Source organism: Patagioenas fasciata, chromosome 14 (assembly GCF_037038585.1).
Source record: "Patagioenas fasciata isolate bPatFas1 chromosome 14, bPatFas1.hap1, whole genome shotgun sequence".
In the NCBI taxonomy this organism is placed as follows: domain Eukaryota; kingdom Metazoa; phylum Chordata; class Aves; order Columbiformes; family Columbidae; genus Patagioenas; species Patagioenas fasciata.
In genome coordinates this window covers 7123184-7141676 of record NC_092533.1, presented here as the reverse complement: position 1 = coordinate 7141676, position 18493 = coordinate 7123184, and the positions used below count along the sequence as shown (strand labels likewise).

General features: G+C 54.4%; 1 protein-coding gene across 1 annotated transcript; it reads left to right on the top strand.

Annotated features, from left to right (window-relative positions):
* The first annotated feature begins 2262 nt into the window (after positions 1-2262).
* SLC6A7 (solute carrier family 6 member 7) lies at positions 2263-16604 on the top strand. Its single transcript, XM_065849302.2, has 14 exons — positions 2263-2633; positions 7992-8172; positions 8880-9011; positions 9526-9760; positions 10260-10398; positions 10669-10803; positions 11475-11578; positions 12135-12259; positions 12872-12984; positions 13067-13198; positions 13550-13649; positions 13979-14079; positions 14292-14459; positions 15347-16604. Exons 1-14 carry the CDS (start codon positions 2601-2603, stop codon positions 15560-15562), a joined length of 1914 nt encoding a protein of 637 aa, XP_065705374.1. The 5' UTR covers positions 2263-2600; the 3' UTR covers positions 15563-16604.
* The last annotated feature ends 1889 nt before the right edge of the window (positions 16605-18493 follow it).

Genomic DNA, 18493 nt, shown 5'->3' with positions numbered 1-18493 from the left:
GTCCCATCTTGCTGTCAGCCGCCTTCTCGCCCCTTCCCGGCCGGCTGCCACCAGGATGCGGATGGGCTGCCCCAGCAGGGTGGGCAGGGGGGTTTCCCCAGCCTGGCTGCTGCCCTCTCTTTCTCCATGGGCAGTGCCAGCTCCTGTTGGGCACTGCCTTAGAATGGGGAGACGTGTGCTTTCTTTCTTACCCCATTGTGCCCATGCTTTCAACCCATGGGAAGAGAAAGGTTTAACTGATGTCCCAGGGGTGGCTCAGGGGTGGGATGGGAGAAGGCAAAGCTAGCTAGAAAATGTTTGTGAGCCCCATGTGTGTTGCCTAGTGCCAGGCGCTTGGGGATCAGGGCACGGTGGCAGCTGTGCAGCAATACCATCCTCTGCCTGAGCTCTCTTGGGTTTTCGGGGGTCTATGGACCACACTGCTTCTCACAGGAGGGTCCTCTGGCTGCTATTGCCTCTGGTGGGTGCTGTTCCATGAGATGGGTTTCTTGCTGGTTCCAAGGTGATGCCAAACTTGAGCCAGCTCTACAATGAGATGCTGGAGTACCCCAGCTGCCCAGGGTGGGATGTCTACTCCTCAGCAGTCCCAAGCAATGGAGAGCTGGTGGTGCTACCACAGCAGCACCAGCCAAACCAGAAAAGGGAGCTTTGAACACAAAGCATCCCACTGGCAGTGGTATCAACATGGACATTTCAGGATAGCATCAGCGCTGGATGTCTCTGCTGTTAAACACTGCTCTGGAGACTAGAAGACGGGGGCTTGAAGTCCACCCAGTGAAGGCTGGGTGGTTTGTGCAGGGCTCAGTCCATGCTGGCAATGTGGCGCTGGGGCAGCTGTTACCAGGTGGCACCAGCCTCTCCCCTCCCATGCTGTGCCCGTGGCTGTGGGACACTTCTCTTTCAGTGGATCCCAAGGGAAAAAGCCAAAGGGGTGATTCAGATCACACAGGCACGAAAGGCAAACAAAGCATCCCTGCCCTGAGCAGGAAGGGTGAGGCTGGGACAGTGCCTGATGTGGCTCCCAGCCACCAGCCTGGCCAGCTCCCGGCTCAGCATCCCCCAGCAGCATCCTGGGAGAAGGAGAAGCGATGGGTAATTCCAAGGCGGGTGTAACCTGGATGGGTGAATTCCCAACTTTTTTTTTTTTTTTTTTTGGGAAGATGTGTGTGAAAATAAGATGTTTGTTGGGTTATGTAGTTTGCTGCTTCCTCCTTTACCACTGGGAAATCTGGATAAATGTTAGCTCTGAAAGACCCACTGTGCAAACACTGAGCCACTTCATCGTGTTGGATTCTGCAGAAATGTGCCTTTATGCTCAGGATCCGTTTCCTTTTGGGGAAAGTTTTCAGAAGTGCTTGGAGGGCTGTGGGAGCACGACTGCTAGTAGATGTCAGGGAGATTTCCTTCTGTGTTGGGCAAACTGGGTCCTCTGAGTGCCAGCCCTGTTATTGTCCTCCACATCCCCAGTGCTGCCTGCTCAGTCTTAAACCTGAGCAAAGCAGCGGGGGACAGGTCTGGGGCAGGCTGGAGCACCATAGGGCGTCTGTAAGGAAAAGGGACACACACACCCTGAAGGTCTGGACAACAGGATATTGTCAAGGGAAAGAGGCATTGTTGTGGGTCCTGAGGCAGACAGCAGCTCTACTGGTACCACACTGCCCCTGGGACAACGTGGGGTTGTCCCCTCTTGCAGCCCTGAAAGGGACATTTCACACCATGAAAGTGGGAGAAGAACCCAAGATCAGCTTTCTGCCACCTCACTGGGGATTGGACTGAACATGGCAGGGAAAAGTCCACATGGCCCTGGACTTTGGGGTTGTAGGATCCCACCAATGACTCAACATGGATGTCTGAATCCTGGGGATATGACCTGTGTTTTAGTGCTGTGCCCATGACATGCTGGATGCAGCTGCCCACCCTGGGGCCTGGCAAGGATTGTTCTTGCCTCCATCATAGCAGGATGAGCTGCTCCTACCCAAAGGGACTGGCGGCTGTTGAGCATCCCCCTCCCCTGAGCTGGTGACTGGGTTTGGGCCACATGGGGAGAAGTCACTTCTGACATACTCAGGCTCTGTCCGTGTCCTACTATAAGAAAAATCAGCTCAGAGCCGGCTGGAAAGATGCCGGGAGCTTCTGTCATCTACACTTGCACTACTGCCACCGTGCCTGGTGCACGCGAGACCCATGGGATGCCCAGTGCCAGGTGCCTGCAAAGTCAGGTCCATCCCTGGGAGACCTGACACAATCGTGGCATGAGTAAGGGAGCAGCTGTTCCGCCTCGCTGCCCCAGTTGGGGGCTGAGGTCCCGGACCCCCCTCCTCGGCAGGGGTGCGGTTGACAGACAGCCCTTCTCCAGCCTGCCCAGAGCCGTCCCTCCTCCCTCCCTGCTCAGCACGCAGCCATCCTCAACTCCAGGCAACCCTTTCCTCCAGCCCTGCTCCCCCCGACCTTCCCCTGCCCCCACCCATCCAGCTGGCAGGCACCTGGCACCCTCCTTGCCTGTTATCGCTTTGCCCGCTCCCCCTTCTCCTTCCCTATCACCGGAGAAAGCGAGAGGAGCAAGTGTCGGAGCAGGGAGCGCATAGCAACAGGATTCTGGGATGAAGAAGATTCGGCAGCAGCATCTACGGGAGGTGAGAGCTGGGGAGCGGGGGTGCCCCCCAGGGCTGGGAATGGGGGCAAGACGTGCTCATTGCCCCCCAGTTCCCAGCCCCGGGAGACTCTGTGTGCAGCCGGCAGACTTTTCCTTGGCAGGGATTGAGAAGGGGGATAGTGTGTGTGGTGGGGAATCATGGGGAGAGGGATGGGGGGTATTTTGTAACGACCACTCCTGCCTCGCTGCAATTAGCAGATGACAGTGGCCCTGTGCCCGCTGCCTGCTCCGGCTGGTGGGGCGCTCCCCCCCCATCCCTCCCCTGCAGTGATTCACATTGTGTCTGGTGGCTGTGGGTGGGCACCAGGGGCAGAGCCGATTCCCCACGGCATGGCTCCCTGGGGACGCTGCTCCCGACAGCCCTGGGGACTCTCCGGTCTCAGGGGGTGCTGAGGGTTTCCCGCCACGCCGGGGTCAGCACTGGGAGCTGGGCGGTTGATTTCCCACCTGCAGCTGGGGTTGCCTCCTCCTCCACAGGATTTAAAGGGGTTTGGGTGGTGCTGGACCCTAAACTCCTCTTTGGCAGCTGACAAAGCTATAAACCCTTTTTATACCCTGCTGAAAACCCTTTTAAACCCAGCTTTCAGGCTTTCCTATCCTAGATTCCTCTACATTGCCACTTTGCTTTTACCAGGCTCTCTGGGTCCCTATCTCCCCCCACGTCAGGGTGGCAGAGGCTGGCAGCCACAACTCCTTTGTGGGGACATTCTGCTGCTGCTGGCAGCATCCCAGGCAGCAACCTGGTGCTGTGAGCCCCCAGGCTCTGCCCTCTGCCAGACAGTGCCCATGGGGCAGGGTGACGCCAGCCTGTGCCAGCCTTCAGATGGATGAACCCAGGAGAATTCCATCCCCACCAGGAAATTCCAATGATATTGGGACATGACGTAAAAAGCCGGCAGTGGCCTGGTGAAAGCCAGCAGCTGTCTGACGGCCCAGGCAGCCTCAGGGCTGCCTACCTTTTTCCGCTGTTGTTTGGAGGCATCATCTGGCTCTTCCCTCTCCTCCTTTTTGCTGCAAATTGCTTTTTCAGATGACTTTGTCACTGCATGATCCGTTAAAAGTTGACTTTTCCCCTTCCCAAGGCTTTTTGAGATACTTGCAAGAATCTCTCTCCTGTTTAACATTTATTCAGGAATTCATTTAGTCCCACAGCAATCAGCTGGAATGAAAAGCAGATGTCTCCGGAGTCATTTTCCCCATTCCTAGTGCTCCTTGGGACCCCACTGTCCTTCATTACCAGATCTCTAAAAGGAGAACCTGGTGCTCACAGCCACCCAGCAACTTGGGACCACCGTACCCAACGCTGGCATCGGGCTTGCCCGGAGCTGGCCCCAGGTGATGAAATTTGCACAGCCCCAGCCGAAGCACCCGGCCCAGGACCCCAACAGCCTCCTCCCTCTCATTATGATCTGCTCCCTATCTGTGAGCTAGGAGTTTTAATCCTTTTCACCAGGCATGTTTTAGACATATGGAAATTCCTATTTAATAGAAAAGATCTTCCTCAGGCTCTAAGGATTTCAGGTTGACTTTTGCATAATAGTGTTGTTGGAAGAGCTGAGTGGGTGTTTGGGTGTTTTTTTATTTGTTTGATTATTTATTGGTCAGGGTTATTTGGTAGAAATGGATGAAAGCCCATGGAGACCAGTGGCGGGAGCCAGGATTTGGGCTGACCCTCCCCATTCCCAGCCGTGCTGCTGAGCATCATCCTCCTGCCTGCCACAAACTGCATCCAACTTTCTCTGCCCCTTCCTCAGGGTTTTTGGATGAAGGGCCATAAGCTTTTACAGCTGTGCATGCTCCCTGTGCTCTGAACATCGCTGTAATGAGTTTGCTTCAGTCTCAGCCACCTCCCACCTTCCAGTTCCCTGTGCTGGCTCCAGCATCACTTGCTCCCTCTCCTGGCATGTGCAGGGGGAAACTGATGTTAGCACAGCCCTTTGAGGGGCTCTTCCACACCACAGAGATGCTTTATTTGTTTCACTTTCCAAGAGATATTGCAGTTGAATTAATCTTTAGGTTGTTTGTCGTTTTGGTTTTGGTTTTGTGTTTTTTTTTTTTTTAAGAGATTAACAGGCAATTCAGACTAATCTGAAGTGACTCACACTTTACAGACGCACTGTGCTCGCACATGGCTGGGATCCGCAGGGGAGAAATCTGGCATCGGGTGACATTTCTGCCAGTCAAAGGTTGTGATCCACGCACAAAACGCTGACAAAATAACCCCACAATGCCAGTTTGAATGGAGACAAAATATGATGAAAAAGTAACTTCAATCTGGCTGGCTTTTCATGGATACAGCTGAGTTTTGCAGTGGTTTAAGTAAATCAGTTTACAGAAAATAATTAGCATAGTACAATTTCCTTATGGAAGCCAGCTCTTATCTTGGCAGAGACTGAAGTGCTTTTTCTCCTCAGTGACCTTTGCTTTCCTGACTTCTTTGGGAGCATCTTCTGGTGAATAATGGGAAGTGATGCCGTGTTCAAAGAGGACGTGGTTGCCAAGGGAGCCGTTAGTCCTTGTCTGTTCATAACCGCGAGACGGGAGCCCAGTTTGAAAGGTGGCAATTGACGGTGGAAAGCACCAGAGCAATATTGTGACACTGGAGCACTTCAGCTGCTACTGAAAAAGAAAATTCCTGTTATGACAAAGGCTGAAAGGGAGCATTAATCCCAAAAAAAGGGACTGGAATTGAGCTGGTGTGTGAGATTTCCAGCAGCCTGACGCAGAGAGGTGTGCATCTGTCTGTTATTTGGGACAAAGATGAGCTGTAATCCTTGAATACTGCATTTTGCAATTCATTTTAAGTCAGGTAAACAGGCCAGGTTTTGCGACTTCTGTGGAAAGACTACGATTTAGGGCACTTGGGGGGCATTGCAGTCATGAAGCAGCCTGTGTGTTTCCGTGGCCCATGCCTCCCCAATCTTTCATGTGGTGGAGACCTCAATGTCACTGTCCTTGGGGTCTACCCCACTCCTAAGCAGTCTCTGCTTTCTACCCTGAGCTCCCAAATTCAAATTGCAGAGCTCCAGCTGAAGATATTAATAAGAGGGGGCAGTCATCAGCAAGACACAAATGACAAAGTGTATCCCACGGCCTCTGAAAAGGGGGACTGAGATGGGGACCAGGCTGTGTGCAGTTTGGAAAAGGTCCTGACAGTTCCTTTCTTTTTGTTGCTTCTGTGTTGACTTCCAGTACCTGCATTTCCTCAGGTCACGCAGCTCCATCCATCCACTTTTGCAGCTGTTTAGGATTCAGGCAGAGGTGTAGGAATTAGGCGAGAGGATTTAATGATCTCCCAGCATGCCTACTTGCTATTTCTCTCTGATGCAAACCCGGAAAGTGAGAGCTCGCTGGGCAGTGTGAGGGACTGGAAAGTATTTTTTGGGGGAAGACGGAACTGTGGCAACCCCATAGCTCCTGTCCCCACCTGACAGAGACCTTTGAGAATACAGCTTTGATCTGCTGAAACTTTTTGTGGGGATATTGCAGAGCAGTTTGTCCATTGCTGCAAACACAGGTTGCTGCAGGTCATGCCTGCTGCGCGCACTGGGTTAATTAACAGGCATGGCCATGGTTTGGAGAAGTTGCTAAGCTGGAGAGCTGTGTTAAACAGCTGCAGGAGGGCTGTCGGGTAGCAATGGTTTTATAGCAACAGTATTATATTTAGGTCACATTTTGAGCTTTCAACCTGTGCTTCTGAAGCTTTTCTTCTGGCCCTTGCCTTGTGACGGTGACATCCAGTGGAAATGGGCTTTTAGTGGTGGGTTTTATTGTGAAGGCTTTGCCCAGGCTATGCGTTTCTGGTTGGATTTGGGAAGAGTTTGCCTCAGCTTGTCCTGTCCCTCAAGAGGTTTGCGAGTCAGGTGGAGATGGGTTTGCCTCTGTGTTCGGAGCCTTCGGGCTGTGAGCGGCGTGTGTGTGGAGGAGTGGGGTGCACCCTGTGAACGGGGGGAGCGTGTGGCCATCAGCAACAGGTCTCCATGGGAACCAGCAGCAGGAACATCCTGCCATCTGGCCAGAGAGGAGGAGGAGGAGAGGAGGTGGCTGCCACCTCCCTGGGGGTTTGCAGCGGGGCAGCACTGGGCTGTGGTCACCAGCCAGCTCTGATGTCTGGGGGGACGGAGGTTTGCTGCGGGCTCTGAGCAGGCGTGCACTCTGGTACCTGGGGACCCACACCTCCTTCTGGCTGATCTCTCCAAATGCAGACCAGTCTCCATCAACCACATCCCCTGGGCTAATTCTCTGCAATTGCATGAACTCAGGGACACAGAGAAGGATGCTTTTAACTTTTAGGAGTCCAGGAACAAGGGGAGGCTCCCAAATGGGCTCCTTCTGCCCTGGTTCTGGTGCTGTTAGCAGAAACCACAGCATCCTTCTGTCTCTGTGCCTCAATACAAGCCAAACCCCATATATCCCCAGGCAGGGACACAGCAACGCACAGCAGCACAGGGTAGGATCCTCATCCCCCCCCTTTTTGCTGCCCTGTCTTGCTGAGGGGATATCTGCCAAGCCTTTCAGCTTTCATGAGTGCCAGTGGGATGGGAGCTGGTGGGGATGCCCTCCCCACTCTCCCAGAGCCAGGAGGCTTGGGAAATTCAGACAGACCAAATATCTCATTGCAGACCTGATGTACACACACGCAAACGCCAAGGAGCCCTCTTGGTGCTTCACCCCAAACTAAATGCATTGCAGGACTTGCACCTCCCTCTTGCAGAGCTCAGTCAGTTGGGGAGGGAGGGAAGTTGTTAATCCCCTGTCTGGTGAAGAGCTGCCTGTGCCTCACTGATCCAGGGCAGATTAGGGAAGCTGGAAGGAGTTCCCTCAGCAGAGACAACTGGGAGCATGTCTTTAAATCCCCACAGTGCCGGCTTTTGGCAGCTGGAAAAGTGTGAAAAACACATGGTGCATTTAATGGCAGCTGAGTGCCCAGCAAGGCAGGGGCTGGAGGTGTCGCGCTCCCTGGCACATTGCGATGCTTCTTCCTCTACTGTCCTCAGCCCATGATCTGCAGGAGGTCAGGGAATTTTATCATGGCCCCTTGAAAGAATTCATTGGGGAACAGGGGTTGCAGGATGAGTCCTGGCATCCCAGGGTGAACCTGGGCCACCTCACCTCTCCCAGGGGAGTTCTGGCCATGTGGGATCACATTTATCACATCCAGCTGGGGTGGTCCTTGGAGAACCGCTGGGATGGTGTGTCCCCAAGGGACAAATGTCTCGGGGGTCACAAATTAACATCCAAGCTCCGAGTGCTCTTTCCCTGTCTCCTGCTCTTTCCCCCACTTTTATTCCTTCCTCCACTCCTGTCTGCCCTCTCCCATCCCTGTTTTCTCACCCAGCCGGTGACACCAGAGCTCCTGGTGAGTCCCAGCAGCCAGGATGGTGACCTGGGCTCCGAGTGTCCAGAAGACAGAGGGAACTGGACAGGGCGGCTGGATTTCCTCCTCTCCTGCATCGGATACTGCGTGGGCCTTGGAAACGTCTGGAGGTTCCCGTACAGGGCTTACACCAATGGAGGAGGTACTCACTCATCCTTTGGAGTGGTCACATCTCTCCCTCACTGAGCTAGTCTGGTGGGACATGTCCCTAAGAGATAACCCTTTCCCTTCTCAGAGCTGGGAAGTGGTGTTTGTTGTTGTGGGGTGGAAGCCCCCTCCTGCCCCCCATTCTTACTCTAGGGCATTAAACACCTGCACCCCTGTATGGAAGGGGCTCACCAGCCCATGTCTGCACTCATGGGCTTGGAGACATCCCCATCTCCATGCTGAACTGAAAACCACTCGAGCATCCCCCTTGGTTTCCAATAGCTTCTTGGTCTGGTGTCCTCCAGGACCTAGCGGGACCAGCAAATGCTTCCCAGGCATCGAATGAGGGGAGTGAACCTTTTGCAATACAAGCATCCAGCCATGGTGGTGCAAAGTGCCCAGCTTGTTCAACTACTCCCAGAGTAACTGCTTGTCTCATGCGTTAAAAACTGGAGAATTTCACAGTATTTGCAGAAAGTTCAAGGAGAAAAGAGAATCAGGGACGAGGGGGAAGCACAGCACCAGATGAATCCCAGCCCCTTCCTCCTTCACTAATGGTGACCTGCTGTCCCTTGCTGTCTTCCAGATTTTACCTTAGATCCCTCAGGGCCACAGATGTTAAATCAACTTTGTTCCCTGTCATAGATGGGCTACGGGTGCTTGCTCTGTGTTATTTTACAGTGTTTTTCTTGCTCCTTGTAGGAGCTTTCCTGGTTCCTTACTTCATCATGCTGGCCATCTGCGGGATCCCCATCTTCTTCATGGAGCTGTCACTTGGCCAGTTCTCCAGCCTGGGGCCACTTGCTGTCTGGAAGATAAGCCCTCTCTTTAAAGGTGCGTGAGTGAAGTCCAGAGCTTCTGTGTGGCCTCTGGAAGAGCTGCTTGATCAGGACATGGACCAGCAGCACCACCCCATGACCCTCAAAACTCTTATTAAAATCAAAGGTTAAATTCTGGGGGAAGGTGGAGAAGGCTGGACCTCTGGGTTAGCTGTTTCGGTCTTCAGAGGCTCTGGATGTCACAATAAGCTCCAGAAATTGTAGGAAAACTATTAAGCCTGCTAGCATACAAAATGCAGCATAAAAGCTAAGCAATGACTATTAAAGACAAAGGTAAGGATAAAGTGTTCAAATAAAGGTCAAATCAAATACTTTTAACATTAAGTTGGAGTAAAATAATCCATGTGATGCAACAGATCGTCAATACAGAGACGGCATGTCCAGAGGGTATAATGAACTTTTGACTGGTTAAACATTTGGCTACTGAGATCCAGTATCTGACCCTGGTTTTGGATGTGCTCCACTCCTGAGAGATGGCTCACTCCTCCTTTATCCTCTTCTTCCTCCAGGTGTTGGCATGGGCACGATCCTCATCGTCTCCCTGGTGGCCATTTACTACAATATGATTATTGCTTATGTTCTCTTCTACCTCTTTGCATCCCTCACAAACGACTTGCCCTGGCAGCACTGTGGCAACTGGTGGAACACCAACCTGTGCCTGGACCACCACATCATCAAGGCGGGGAATGCCACCTTCCCTGTCAACATCACCAACACCGTCAGCCCAAGCGAGGAGTACTGGAGGTACAGAGGTCAGCCTGACCTGGCTGTGGGGACATGGTTGGCATCCATCCAGGGAGAGCACGGAGATGGGATGAGGGGCGAAGGTCTGTGCTCTCATGGCATGGTGGGCTCTCATGGTAGGTGCTGTGGGTGCAGTGATGGTCTGTCCTCGTCAGCTGTGAGTGATATCTCAGTTTAGCTGTTGGGATCATGTTCTACTATTGCTTTGCTGGCCTTGGAGGCTTGTTAGACTGAAATGCATCCTATGCCTAGACAGCTGGGGAATATTCTCCCAAGCCACCAGTCATTCCCTCTGGATTCTTGAATGTATGGTGAAGAAATCACACCAACTGCTCCACTTTCACAGCAAATACTTGCTAATGCCTTGTTGCTCCCTCATTGCTGGGATTTTTGACAAGGTTATTTTTGCAGCAGAGGCCTTGCCAGGTTCAGAGAGGGTCTCTGGGAGATGGTAGGGGGTGCCTGTGGCTGCTCACTTGTGGTTCTACTTTCACCCCAGCCGGTATGTCCTGCACATCCAAGGGAGCTCTGGGATTGGAGATCCTGGGAGGATCCGCTGGAACCTGTGTCTGTGCCTGCTCCTTTCTTGGACTATTGTCTATCTGTGCATCCTAAAAGGAGTCAAATCCTCTGGCAAGGTAAGGGCTGGTTGGTCTCTGGGGGATCTACAGTAATGCCCATCAGTGCTTGCGATTCTCTGCACATCTGGGAAAATAAGACCCATAAAGAACATCAGCTGGACACAGTTCAATTTGGAGATGACTTGTGCACCCAGACACAGCCGGGCTGACACTGCCGGCCCCGGTGCGTCCCAAGGACCCCAGCTCTTCAGGGTGATGTGATGTCCCATCCCAGGGACAGCTCTGCTCTCGCTCCCAGCTCTCCCAGCTGGCTCTGCTTTCCTGCAGGTCGTGTACTTCACCGCCACTTTCCCGTACCTCATCCTGGTGATGCTGCTCATTCGTGGTGTGACCCTGGAGGGGGCCTGGAAGGGTATCCAGTTTTACCTCACGCCCCAGTTTGATCACTTGCTGTCTTCCAAGGTTAGCAGGACTTTGTGCAATTTGTTCAAAACACAAAAACAAACCTTTTCCCACTGCCTTCAGCACAGAACAGGGGCAGATCCCTCACTCAGATGCTTTTTCTGGCCACCCCCTCAACCTAAAGTCCTCCCTCTGTTTGCTCCCAGACCACAAGTATTTGCCTTTCAGCAATCTGTCTTTGCTGCACACCTTGTCTATACTGCTCTTCCCACCTGGCCCAGTGTCGTCCCTGCCTTTCTGGATCTCTATCGAGGGGATGGCATCCTCACCACCTCCACTGGGTACCGGGACCACGGGCAGGATTAGCCCAGCCCCTGATGGGCTGGGAGGTGGTGACAGGTGCCCATGGTGGATCTGGCTGTACTGCTTTTCTCACGCACTCCCAAACAGGGAGTTTCCTTGGGTCAGCAAGTATTGGTAGCAGAGACCACCTAGTTTTACAAGGGCATTTGATTCCCCACTGGACTGTCTCTAAAACACTCTTGTTAGCCCTTCCACTATCCAGCTGACCCACTATGAGTGGTGAGCATGTCAGCAAGGAAAGGGCTTTGTGTACCTGGAGGGCGGGGGAAGATGTGCCAGGGGCTCTGGGGAAGCCTATTTTCAGCTCCCTCTTCCTGGGAGGGTGTTTCCAAACATCTGCTCTCCTCAGACCTGTTTCCTTTCCCCAGGTGTGGATCGAGGCAGCCCTGCAGATTTTCTACTCCCTTGGGGTAGGCTTTGGGGGCCTCCTCACCTTTGCCTCATACAACACCTTCCATCAGAATATCTACAGGTGGGAGCCAGCTGTTGCATCATAAAAATTGTGGGTTGTGGGGAGGCATGAAAACCTCAGTGGGTGGGTTCAGAGCCAGCAAAAGCACAAAGTGCAGCACAGGGTCACCCAGCACTGGTTTTTGCCCAAGCACCTTACAGATATCCGACAGTTTGCACAGGCTTAAGGGGAATGGAAGGACCTGTGGAAGAAAATTCTCTCAATCATAAAGGCACAGCAAATGACTCAGAAGTTTTGGGCTGAAGGCTGAGGATGTTTGAGGCTACAGTTCTGCATGTTTGTGCTGTCCCCAGCATCAGTTGCAGGTCACCAGCAGAGAGAGGAGTCTGGGTGTTGGACATTTGGGCTTGTACCCTTGTGCAAGCTTGGAAAGAAACCCACAAAATTACCCATTTCATACACTCCTTTCAACCCTGGAAAGCACATGCCAAGGGAGACTCTGCAGAACTGCAGTGGGTCACCTTACTCTGGCACCCGGGGCTGGCAGTGCCACCGTGAACTGGTGTGGAGTGGGAAAGAGATGTCATGTTCAGAGTACCTTCTTTCTCCTCTGTAGGGACACCTTCATAGTGACCTTGGGCAATGCCATCACCAGCATCCTGGCAGGGTTTGCCATCTTCTCTGTTTTGGGATACATGTCCCAGGAACTTGGGGTCCCTGTTAACCAGGTGGCGAAAGCAGGTGAGGCCAACGAAGACCCTTTCTTCTTCTTCTCCAAGGAGCAGACAGATAAGAGAAGGGGTGATGTGGGGCAGCTATTTGATCCTCTATAGTACCTTCAGCTGCCAGAATGAGGACACAGGATGGGAACACTGGGAATCCCCTGCCCTGCCAGAACTTCCTTCCTGGGCTGCCTTCCTGGAGAAGCTGCAGGCTCCCTGTGCCCTGCCATGGCCAGGATGTTGGGGAGATGTGTGACAAACCCACACAAAATATGAGGGCCAGCTGTGAAGCTAATTCAAGCCATGGGATGGAAGGTATCCAAGGGTGTCAGTGTGAGGGATGGAGCTGTATGCTCAGCTGGCCAGGGGGAGGGAAAGGGGCAAACCAGTTCCTGCTGTGTAAAATTTGAGCAACACCAAGTGATATCTATTATAATAAAGGCCTGAGCAAGGAGCAGGTTGGTGCTCCTGCACTTCATCTTCTGCTACAAGACTCCTCCTGCCCACCTTGCAAAAGCCCTGCAGCTCCCCATTGTGGTGCCACCACTGCTGGGCTCTCCTCTCCTTCACCCTCCCACCATGTCCAGTGCTGTCACTCCCTTTTCACCCTGCTGTCCTTTACCTCCCCTAGGTCCTGGTCTGGCTTTTGTGGTGTACCCCCAGGCCATGACAATGCTTCCCCTTTCTCCATTCTGGTCTTTCCTGTTCTTCTTCATGCTGCTAACCCTGGGCCTGGACAGCCAGGTAAGGACAGAGCCCACCAAGCCAGCCACAATGCCCAGGCAGCCCAGGGGACTCAGGGGACCCTCTTTTCCTTTGCGTGCAGTTTGCCTTTATGGAGACCATTGTTACAGCAGTAACCGATGAATTTCCCTACTACCTACGGCCAAAAAAAGCTTCTTTCTCAGCTGTCATCTGCATTGCCCTCTTCCTGATGGGGCTCATCCTCACAACAGAGGTGAGAATATGGGGCTGGATGTGTTGTGGGGACTGACTAGGGCTTCATTTTAGAGAGTGCTTAGAGCAGGGGCCAAATTTGTATGTGTGTGTATTCACATCAGCTAACAAGGTGGAAGAGAGATGATCAATGAGCCTGGGCTTCCTGGGGATGTGAAGTCCAAGAGGACCAACACAGCGTTATTCCTATCCCCAGAAGAACAGTGATGTTTTCTGGGAGTGCCTGACCACTGTCTTCTCCAGTGTCCCCAAAAGGGATAAGGGGACGTGTCCCAAAAGTGGGAGGACATGGGTGGGGGCTTGTTGGGATGCTGATCCCAGAGATGCTGGCCACTGTGCTTTGCCTCCACAGGGTGGGATGTACTGGCTGGTCCTGCTGGATGACTACAGTGCTGGCTTTGGTCTCATGGTGGTGGTGATCGCTACCTGCCTCGTGGTGACACGTGTCTATGGTAAGGGGGTCTGTCCCCACAGGGGCACAGAAAGGAGTGGGCTGTCCATATGAGAAGAGAGATTTAGAGGGAGAGGTCGGGGAGCCAGCGGCCTTTGAACGGAGCATGAAATGCCTCTGCTCCCACCACTTGTTTCTTTTTGGCCATCGCTGGATTCACTTCTCTAGAGATACTTGGGGTGATGAGCCCAGTCCCTCAGACAGCACCAGCTGGGATTTGCTGTTCAGGACGCAAACCATCATTTTTGATCAGTGCCACACAGCCTGGTACAGGCACCTGGCTCTGGAGGAGGGGTCACAACTGAGTCCTTCTCCCTCTTCCTCCTCCAGGCATGAAGAGGTTCTGCCGAGATATCCACATGATGCTGGGCTTCAAACCAGGGCCCTACTTCAGAGCCTGCTGGATGGTCCTGTCCCCAGCAACAATGATGGCAAGTGCTCAGCTTGACATGTTGGATGGTGCTGGAGAGCCACAGTGGTACCAGTATCCCTGGGTGACCTCCCAGTGTGACAAGTCTCTCTGCTGGCATCTCCTGCCCCAGTGACTGTTCTGGTTCTGCTGGGAGGTCTCCATCATCTCCAGGTCTTTTTTTAGCATGGGACCTTCAGAGGGATCTGGGCTGACCTCACTTCCCATCCGCAGGCTCTCCTGGTGTACAACATCATCAAGTACCAGCCCTCTGAGTACGGCAGCTACCGCTTCCCTGCCTGGGCTGAGATCTTGGGCATCCTTATGGGAGTTCTCTCCTGCCTGATGATCCCTGTGGGCATGGTGGTGGCTGTGCTCCGAGAAGAAGGGACACTGTGGGAGGTAGGACGTTCTGGGGCCCAGAATTCCTGGGGAGAACCCCAGAAATGTGCAGGGGTGATAACAAGCCCCTGCCAAGCCTGTATTTCCTGGAAATTTTTGCACTCTCCCTCCTGGAGGTGTGTGTCTCCATCCCTCCTTGCTGCCCATGGGGTGTGGGAGATGACATATCCCAGGGCATTTCAGCTGTGTCCCCTCCCAGGATGCCAGGCAGGCACCAAGTCATGCATATCCCTTCTCCAAAACACACTTATGTGGCTTGCCTTGTGGGGAAGTACATTGTCCCCAGCGTGGGTGGGCAGGGACATGTGGGACTTTGCACCCATTTTGCAGGAGCAATGACGGAGGGAAGAAGGCAGCTGCTGGGCTGTGCAGGCAGCACAGGCAGGATCTGAGTGCTGAAAGGCTTTGCCCGGGAGCAGGTTACAGAGCTGCTGTAAGCTCACAACCATAACAGCCCGGCTTTGTTGCTCTCCCCAGGCTGGGAATAGCCAAGCAGCAGAACTTGCTGCTGTCCCCAGCCAGAACCCAGACTGTCCACCATGCACAGTGATGTGGCCAGGAGCCACCTTGGCTGAGGCTAACCCCTTGTAAAGCCTACCACAGACTGCGACCCTACAATAGCCCTCAGCTCCTGCAAGCCCTCCTCACCACCACCCACAGACCACACTACCTTCCCAGCCTGCAGCAGGGCACTTATATAGACCTGCCTTCCCAAAAAGTTTCAGCACAAGCTTCTGGCTCCATCCCATCCTCACTGGGGGCTCTTCCGCTCCCCCAGGGCTGGCAGAGAACACCATCCTCTGGGAAGGGCGGGTGGGCTGCTGCGGGGGGAGAGGATCAGGTGCCAGTGCAGGGTGCCCATGCTCCCCTCATCTCTCCCCTCGCAGCGGGTCCAGCAGGCCAGCCGTCCCGCAATGGACTGGGGCCCATCGCTGGAGGAGAACCGGACCGGCATGTACGTGGCGAGCCTGGCTGGCAGCCAGTCCCCCAAGCCACTGATGGTCCACATGAGGAAATATGGGGGTATCACCAGCTACGAGAACACAGCCATCGAGGTGGACCGGGAGATGGAGGAGGATGAGGAAGAGGAATCCATGATGTGAGGAAACCCAGCACCCTTTGGGCTGTGGGGGGCTCATTCCCCCCTAATTTGCACAGGTTGCACTGCGGCACTTCAGGATGGCTCAGGGGGTCTTTTGGGGAGCAGTTGGGAGCTGCCGAGCCTGCCGGTCTCCTCACGACCACCCTGGCCCCACAAGGATGGAGCTCCTGCCCATCCCAGTCCCCTCAACGTGTTTCTTTTCAGTGTGGCGAGCTGTGTGACGAGTCTGTGTGTTCGTGTGACAGTGTCTGGTGAAAGTGTCAGGGCTGCCCCACTCCTACCCACATCCTCAGCCCTACCCTCCCCATACAGGGATGCTTGGGCTGCAGCCGCCAGGGAGGAGCAGGTCCTCTGAGTTGGTCTGTTCTCTGCTTGTGTGTATTTAACTCCAATAACCCACAAACAAGTGTGAGAAAGGACGGTAATATCCTCCGTGCCCTGGGGACGGTGTGTGCTGATGTGCTCACATGGAGGTACTTCAGCAAAACCAGTGTAAATCAGTGTCCTGCTAAAGAAATCTGACCTCATAAATGAGCAGCTAAAATAATTAGAAGTGGGGAAAAGAAAATTCCTTGTAAGCAAACCTGCTTGGGCCTTTCCAAACTTGTAGGTTCCCCATGGACCTTGGTGGGTCAGGGCATCTTGCAGGGCTGGGGGAAACTGAAGGGAGGGCAGAGGATGGTGACCTGTTCCCTGTGCATGCAGGAGGACAAGGACGGGTCTCAGCTGGACCCAATGCCAAAGGAGGACCTCTGCCCAGCCCGAAGGGGAATTTGAGGGCTGTCCCTAGCCCTGGGTGCCACTTTTCCCAGGGAAAAGCAAAGGGCTGGGTTTGAGTGACTGCGTGTAACTTTGGGATAGCTCAGCCGAGGGCCCATGTCCCAAAGCTCCCATCTCCTGCTGATGCCGGCCAGAGGGTGGGGAGGTGTCAGTGAGCTCCTGGTTGGGTTTTATGGACTGGTTGCTACCAGTCCCCGTTACCCCGGTGTCATGTACACCTTCTCACATGTGCCATCAGCTCACCATTAAAAAACAGTGTGTGACACAGCCTCTGTGTGGGTTATTTGGGGTTCCTCAGCATGCAAGAAGGGCATATCCAGTGGGATTTCCAGGGATAACCCCCCGGGATTTGTTCTGCAAATCTCCATCCTGGTTAAGCAAAGGTAAAAAACCCAGGATAAAGACAAAAATTAGGGTTTATGTCTGGATTATCCATGTGGTCCTGGTGCACTGGGCTATTAATCCTATGGGCCATGCAGCCCTGGGTCCAGCACCATGAGCTGAGCCTTCAGGATGAATCCTGGCATGAGGCTGTTGTGTCCTTTAACCTGCGGTGGAGGAGATGTAATTGTTGCCTTCACTCCTCTGACAGCGCAGGGCCAGCTCCAACACCTTCTCCTCCTGCCTGCCCATCTCCCTGCGCTCAAGGATGCTGAACTCCCTCCCTGGATGGCTCTGCCCTTTCCCTGCAGGATCACCAATGCCTTTCCACATCCTCCTCACCATACCCTGCCATGGCTGCAGTTTGCAGGGGTGATGGAGATCCCCCAGCCCCAGCTTCCCTGGGTGTGTGGGGCTCTGGCAGCACGACCGTGCTGCAAAGCACCTTCAGTCGCAACCCCCTGGGTTAATCATTAGAGGCCAGCCATAAAAGTGTTGTTGATGGAAAGTTCAGGCCATGGTGGCTGGGGAGTGGAGAGGGCCTGCCATAAATGTTTATGGCCCCAATGAATCCCTCGCTCTAACCTTGACACTATTTACTGAGCAGGAGGGCTCAGGAGGTCACGGTGTTGCCCAGCCATTGCTGTGGGTGCTGGCCAGGGAGCCAGGGCTGGGCTGGCCCTGGGTGGGGACACACGGGGGTTTGCATGGTGTGATGGAGCGGGTAGTGGGCTCAGGCATTTCTCGGTGTTGGTGCCACCCACAATGTGCCAGATGGACCAAGAGAGCCTGATACCCTTCCACGGCATGGAGATGGAGGTGCCTTGGGCTGAGAAAGCTGCTCTGGTCTCTGTATGTCTGACCTTGTTTACTACCTGTGCGTGGTCCTGCCACATTCCCCCAGTCCCCCCAGTAATTGCGGGATCCTCTCCCTTGGCAGCTGCCGGCAGCCTGTGTTGAGTATGGAGCAATGGGAAGGATGGAGCAGAGGCTGCGCTGGGGGATGTGTTGGGGACCAAAGCTGACAGCAACAAGTGGAAACCCAGGGCAAAAAGTGCGAGGGCAGTGGCACAGCCAGAGCACATGTCCCCAGGGCCATGTGTGGCTGTGCACAAGGAGGTGTGGGACTCGCTCCTGGCAGCATGTCCTGCTCCCGGGGCCAGCAGTGCATCCGTATCCCACACCACAAGGTGGCCTGAGGTCCGATGCCATCCCTCCCATGTTCCCAGAGGATGGCAACCCCTTCCGCTCCTGTCATTTTGCCCTCCTGGCATGTCCCGATGCTACCCTGGGGATCCCTGGACGTTCTTCCAGGATTTTGGCAAGACCCTCGGGCAGCCCCGGATGGGTGGCGGGGGGACAGGGACAGTCCCGGGGGGGTGCCTGGGTCTTTGTTGCGGGCTGGGGACGGGGATGACAGCAGTGGCAGGAGCGGTCTGGTGCTGACACCTGCTGGGGCCGCGGCACATGGCATGTCGGGGATGGGGGGGACACCCCGGCGAGCAGCGGCACCGCGGCGGGGTCCGGGTGTGCTGGGCAGGGACAGGGACCGTCGCCAGCCCCGCCCCGGGTATCACCTGTCTGCACGGGCAACGCCCGGCAGCTGCTCCTGGGACACCCCCAAACCTGTCCCGAGCTCTGCTGGGGGGGTCTGTACTCCGCAGCCGGCAGCACTTGCTCCCACAAACCTTCTCGTGTTGCCCAGTGGGTGAGAGCTCGGTCCCCACCTCCCAGTCAGCCCCAAGCAGCTCATGGGGTGTCCCAAAAACCT

Excerpts from the sequence above, each read along its gene's own strand:
- SLC6A7 (XM_065849302.2), top strand. The coding sequence starts at position 2,601 with ATGAAGAAGATTCGGCAGCAGCATCTACGGGAG. Across the intron at positions 13,199-13,549 it reads GGCTCATCCTCACAACAGAG|GGTGGGATGTACTGGCTGGT; the intron begins GTGAGAATATGG and ends TTGCCTCCACAG. Across the intron at positions 14,460-15,346 it reads AAGAAGGGACACTGTGGGAG|CGGGTCCAGCAGGCCAGCCG; the intron begins GTAGGACGTTCT and ends CTCCCCTCGCAG.